The 6,299-nt window shown below is 51.3% G+C and overlaps 1 protein-coding gene across 1 annotated transcript; it reads right to left on the minus strand.

Moving 5' to 3' along the window:
- Positions 1–486: 486 nt before the first annotated feature.
- LOC126500662 (rano class II histocompatibility antigen, B-1 beta chain-like) lies at positions 487–6,079 on the minus strand. Its single transcript, XM_050140731.1, has 6 exons — positions 5,952–6,079; positions 4,371–4,640; positions 2,604–2,885; positions 1,941–2,051; positions 1,508–1,531; positions 487–772 (listed from the first exon to the last, which is right to left on the minus strand). The coding sequence occupies exons 1-6, from the start codon at positions 6,040–6,042 to the stop codon at positions 759–761; spliced, it is 792 nt and encodes a 263-aa protein (XP_049996688.1). The 5' UTR covers positions 6,043–6,079; the 3' UTR covers positions 487–758.
- Between the last annotated feature and the right edge of the window lie 220 nt (positions 6,080–6,299).

Below are 6,299 nucleotides of genomic sequence, written 5' to 3' on the forward strand. Positions count from 1 at the left end.
CCAGCTTCCTCACAATATCAACAAAATAAGATTAAGTTGGGTGTTTATCATTTGTAACCACAAAAAATTACTGTTATTGTTGACTGTAATCTTTAAAAAAATCAAAGTGAGCCCCAATCAATGTGACTTCACAGGACACATTTGGAAGATTGGCGATGAGTCACGGCATATCCGTCTCCCAACAATCCTACCATGTTTAGTTGCACTGTCCTCACCAACCTGAAAGATGCTGGGACAATATGAGAACAGCACACAGAACAGCAAAACTATGAGCCATGAAGATGTGACAGTAGGGTCCTGTCTCCTCAGCCCACCCTTCTTTGAGCCCAGGATGCTTCCGATCACCTTTGTAGCAGAAACATGTACTTCTAGCCAGTTTGGCTTCGTCACTTTGTCCCATACCACTCCCACTCACCCCTGCTCAGTTAAGGAGATTCAGGATACATAATTCATAATTGTGTTTAATTATGAAAAAGAGACAAATGTTTTCAGTGCATCTCTTCAGCAACTTCGTGGGACAGTGGAAACAGAAGGCCTGGGGTCTGAGTAGATCATGCTGCAATACACAGAAGGACTCTGGAATCAGTCCAGGAGCAGAGCAAAAGACAGAGCCTTGGGTAGTCAAGGAATCACAACTGAGCTGGCGGGTATGCTGGAACCATGCTAGACTCTGAATCAGAGAGGGACAGGCACAGATGGAACCAAGGGCAGGGACAGGCCCTACAGAGTGACACCCAACTCAGCCAGAACACCAGGAATCACTGTAGGAGCCCTGTGGAGACAGAGAGAGGGAGTGGTCACAAAAGGTCCCCTGGAGATGCCTGACTCTCCTCCTGGATTCTGCTGAGTTATACAAAGAAAGCTGTGTCCAGGCCATGGCACCACCTTCCCCATCACCTGTGCAGAGGTAAAGACAGCTAAAGGGGGCACAGAGCTCCACAGGACACAAACGTGTGGGAGGTGGAAGAGAAGCCACCAGCCCCAGGAAACATGAAGGATCTGATCATTTTTGGTAAGTCAAAGGAATCCATCTCCTCTGCAGGACTGTCAGCCTCTTCTGCCACTGTCAATATCAGTGGGCACAGAGCTCCACAGGACATAAACGTGTGGGAGGTGGAGAGAAACCACCACCCCCAGAGAATATGCAGGATCCAATCTTTTTGGTAAATCAGAGGAATCCTCTCCTCTACAGGACTGTCAGCCTCTTCCCACCACTAACAACGTCCATGACCATTGGCCTCCAGTGTGGGGCACAGAGCAGGCAACATCTTGGTGCCTAACCTCAAGACATGGCTCAGGCTTCACTCAAGACACTGCTCGAATGATGTTAGCAAACTCCGACTCAGGAACAACCTCAGGAGCATCCTACAGACACCAGCTATGACACTCCCAACTCCACAGCAGAGACAGGCTATGAACCAGGCCTATGTCCAGTACACCTGTCTCATACCCTTCCCTCGCACCCACACACCTGCCCACTACCCACAGATAAAGGCTGAAATATTACCTGCTGCAGGAGGCCCACGGGGTCCTACAAAAGGAAGTCACAGAGAGTTCTTGTTATTAAAAACAGGGCTCTCTCACACAGCCCAGGGGGCAAGTGAACAGTGCAGCTTAGCTGAAGCTATTCTCTCATCATCTGTGTTCACTATGACCCTGAGCAGCCCTCCTCCCCCGCCAATGAATGAAGCTGCCACCAGAAGGAGGGAAAAGCAAGGCCCATGCTATCTCACTGGTGGAAGCTTCTGGAAAGGAGGCAGTTAGACAGTGGTGGACAATGACAGAAGCCCCAGGATGAGCTCTGCATGGTTCTGTGGTACAGTCACACAACCAGTAAAATCAGATTCCAGTGTCCCCCCTGGGGTCTCCTATACTCTCCCACCCCAGCCCAGCTCCTCCCCTCAGCACAGCCCACCACCCCAGTGTCCCAGGGTCCTCACCTTTCTGACTCCTGTGATGGACGAAAAGGCCCAGCCCGAGGAAGATGAGCCCCAGCACAAAGCCCCCGATGCCGCTCAGCATCTTGCTCTGGGCAGACTCGGACTGTGCACCTGGGGAGCAGAGCCTAGGTGTCAGCCTTGTCCCCACACATCCCAACAGCCCTGACTGAGAGCCTAGAGTTCAGCCTGAGTCATATGAGGTGCAGAGCTGGGTGGACCCGGACTCTGTTCTGACTCTATCCAGAGAAGGAAGGGCCAGATGTGAACACAGTGGTGAGTGAGAGCGGCTAAGTGGATGCTCGCAGACACAGCTATAGCCTTGGGTCAAAATACCCGGTCACTAGCTGTCACTGTCAATTCCTCTGGGTGTTAGGGACGAGTTCCCAGTGTGTGCAGTGATCTCCCAGAACTCCTGTCGGGAAAGGCTATAAGGTCAGGGTTCTCCTGATGCCCTTACTATGAGACAAGAGATCTAGTTTCCTGTGATTCTCAGCTCAGTAGTGGAATCAGACTTTGCAGGACAAGTGACAGGATGGGTGGCACTGGAGGGATGGGATAGGTGACTTTGGAGGGGTAGGGTGATGTCATCATAGGGATGGGGTAATAACAGCAAACAGCCCAAATCATGTGGGGCCCACAGTGGAAGAAAACAGTTTCCCTTACTCCACTCCACAGTGACAGGGCTCTGCAGGCTGGGGTGCTCCACGTGGCAGGTGTAGACGTCTCCCCGCTGAGGGGTCATCTCCAGCATCACCAGGACCTGGTAGGTCCAGTCCCCGTTCTGAATAAGCTGTGTGGACTCAACTCCCTCCGTCTCCTCCTGGCCATTCCGGAACCAGCGCACTTTGATGTGGGCCGGGTAGAAATCTGACACCGAGCAGACCAGCCTGTTGTGGTGGTTGAGGACCTCCATCCTGGACAGGTAGACGGCCACCTTGGGCTGCTCTGGGGGAGAGATGAGAAAAGATGGTGAGTGAGATGGGGGCACGTAGAGGGTCCCCATGGGGAAGAGGCAGGTGGGGATGCCTGGGCCTGAACTCTAATATTAAATGAAGACCAACTCCACAAATATAAACTCAGCAGTCACTAGGAAAAGAAGAGTGAGTGGCCCTGCTCTTGCATAACACGAAAAACTGGTTGTGATTTCTTCAAGTTTACAATTTTTGAAGAAAAAAACTTTAAAAATAACTCCAGTACATTACTTCCTTCACTTAGACTGACATGCACAATCGCACAGACATCTTTCCTAACTGACTTTATATATACATCATGCCAGCTACACCAGAAGCCTGCTGGCTGTGTGCCCTCATCCCTTCAGGGTGAAAACAGCATACATACTTAGTGTGTTCTCTGAATTGAGGACACGCTAGATCGCTCATTTTCTCCCCCTTCCCATTTTCTTTCCATAGTCCAGTGTGTTAGTTACTGCTGCCTTCACTGTATTCCCTTGCTGTGAAGAATTTAACTGTCAGAACTTAACAACGGACTGTTTCAGTCAAATAACAAGGTTACCCGAAAAGCATAAGAAACCTTGAGTTAACCATTCATATATTAGTAATGTATGATATTAAATCTGAACACGATGCTTCTTTAACATGCCTCCAAGGGGCTCTCGGAGTGTCAGGGAGTGTGCTGAAGAGGAAATGAGCCAAGGAATCCCCAATGTGTATGGGGTTCAGCTTGAATAAAAGCTTCAGAGAGCATCCCACCACTGTCCCCGAGAGGGGCTAAAGTAACACACATGGCAATGATTCATCAAGGATAGAGCAGGTCCCCCATAAAATGGAGCCAGGATCCTTTAAAGAAACTGCTAGTTCTAGGGTTGGGGTGGTAAAGTGCAGCCACCTCCCCTCAGGAAAGGAAGCCTGGGGGCTGGAGAGAACTGGTGGTTAGGATACTTGCTGCTCTTGTAGAGGACCTGGGTTCAGTTCCCAGCATCATTCTCTCAACTGTCCGGGCTCCAACACCAAGGCCCTCTTCTCTCGTTTTTAGGACTTTCCCCTCAGATTTTGTATCACAAACTTTTAGTATGATCCAAGTCAGCACAGTCTACTTTAAAGCACAGAGAATGTAACAGTAAAGGCTTCGGGTCAGTGCCAGGCAGCAAACAACCTCACAAGACAACCCGGGCCGCAAATGGGCAATCAGGGAAACAGAATAGCGGTAAATAACTTCTCTGCCTTAAAAGTTAAAACACAACGTTACAGGATCATGGCCTTTCCCTTGTTTAATTTCCCTGCGTTGCCGCTGGGTGGGCTGCACAGGGCAAAGAGAAAGGTGAGGATGGAGAGAGACTCTGTTTACCCACTCCACTGGGTGAGGCAGGATAAACGGGCAGGAGGCTGTCGCAGCTCCTCCCGCTGGGAACCCTGGTTGCGGAGTCCTCTCCGACCCCTGCCCACGCCTCCCGCGAACCCGCCCTGCGCTCACCAAACCGCCGCAGGGAGGTGAGGAGCATCGCCTTGTAGTTGTGTCTGCACACCCTGTCTGCGTCGGCCCGCGTCTGCTCCAGGACGTCCTTCCGGCTGTTCAAGTCCGCGGCTATGCCCCGCCCCAGCTCGGTCACCGCACGGAACTCGCCCACGTCGCTGTCGAAGCGCACGACCTCCTCCTGGTTGTAGATGAATCTACACACAAACCGCATGTGCTGCGTCCCGTTGGTGTAGTAGCACTGGCACTGTAACTCGTACACGAAATCCCCTGCGGACGGACGCGGTCAGCCTGGAGCGGCGCGGGCAAGGGGAGACCCCGGAGCCCGCGATCTGACCCCGCGCGGCGCTTCAGGCTGGGACGACGCAGTCTCTAGGGACCTCGGAGCCGCAGGACGGGCGGACAGGAGGGGGCACCCGGCTTAGAGGGGTCAGACTCTGACCCGCCTCCCCACCTCAGTCTTTTCCTTCTGAGTACAGAAGAGCTCAAGAGAGGGAGTCTAGCGACCAACTCTTCCTAACAAGAATATCCCCGGAAGCACCAATTGTACTTAGGGTTTTTTTGTTTGTTTGTTTGTTTGGTTTTTTTATCGTTGTTGTTGTGGCTCCAAAGCTACACAGAGAAACACTGTTTAGAAAAACAAAGAAAACAGCAACAACAAAATTTCTTTAAAGAGAACATTCAAAGTTGGGTGGGGTGTAGAGGGTCTGGGTGGAGTTTTGAAGTGGGGTGAATATGATCAAAATACACTGTACGAAATTCTCAGAACTAGGAAAGAAAAATACCCCAACAACAACCACGTGAGATTCTCTCCAGCCTGCAAAGGGTCCTGACCTCCCCGCCACTAGGGGGCTTTTATTCAAAGAGAGAGCACCTGCTGGAAGACAGGTGCCCTCAAGGCCTGCCTGCTTGGGCATTGACTCAGCAGAGGATCTTTTTGTTTGGTTTGCTTGTTCTTGTAGGCGGAGTTTCTCTGTGTAACAGCCCTGGCTGTCCTGGAACTCACAGAGTGGAGCCTCTCAAGAATAACCGGAAAGGGAAGTTAAACTGCGCACAGGCATTCGCGGGGCGGGGGCTCTGTATGAAGTAGATAAAGCACCCCCGTCTCTGAACTGAGGGATCTCCCGTGTGTATCACAGATTTCCCTTCTATGCCTGACTTTTTCTACAAGAGCATCACTGACCCGTGTTTCCCCATCTCGGGATCCAGCATTTCCTCCAAACAAGTAGCTGGGTGTGGGGGTATCTGGGGTGGGGTGGGGGGCTGCTATGCCAACCCTGCTGTTTCCTCAACTATAACCCCCTGTTCCCTTTTTCCTATCCTGGGTATTAGATTTAAACTCTGTCTCCTCCTACTTCAATATGCTGCCTCAGCTTGGGCAGTAGGCACCATCCTAACTTCAACACTAGAATATAGAAATAAGAACATAATTTCACTCTCTCTTTCAAATAAAGGAAATCTATGATGAGACTGTTTTAAAATCGGAATCTTACCACACTCCCCCTACATCCCAGCGTCCCCAGGGTCCCTCAGAACCATACCCCCAAAGTGTTGGCTCAGAGAGCCCTGCCCCGCACTTACTTGGGGAGTCTCTGCCCTCGGCCCCCGGGCTGCTCTGCACCATCAGCACCACAACTGCTGCAAGGAGGAGGCTCGGGACCTGCATAGCCATTAGAAGGAAAAGGTAATGGCAGCCACCAGGAATCACACCTGCTGTGCCCTTCAAAGAGCAGAAATCTGTAGATGTCTCTATGAGTCCTGGGTTGGTCCCAGGAGAGGAACCTATCAGCACCAGAGCTGGAGCGTGTCATCTGTCTCTAGGCAGACCTTGTTTACAAAGGCTCTCTGTGCTGTGCATGGTTGTATCTTCATAGAGCCCACTGGGTGAACATTTGAGGTGACAATTCCTCTCAGGTACAGGGTAAAGCT

The sequence above is a fragment of the Alexandromys fortis genome, unplaced genomic scaffold, assembly GCF_014885135.2.
Source record: "Alexandromys fortis isolate MF-2015 unplaced genomic scaffold, M_Fortis_MF-2015_v1.1 scaffold_9, whole genome shotgun sequence".
NCBI classification, from domain to species: Eukaryota; Metazoa; Chordata; class Mammalia; order Rodentia; family Cricetidae; genus Alexandromys; species Alexandromys fortis.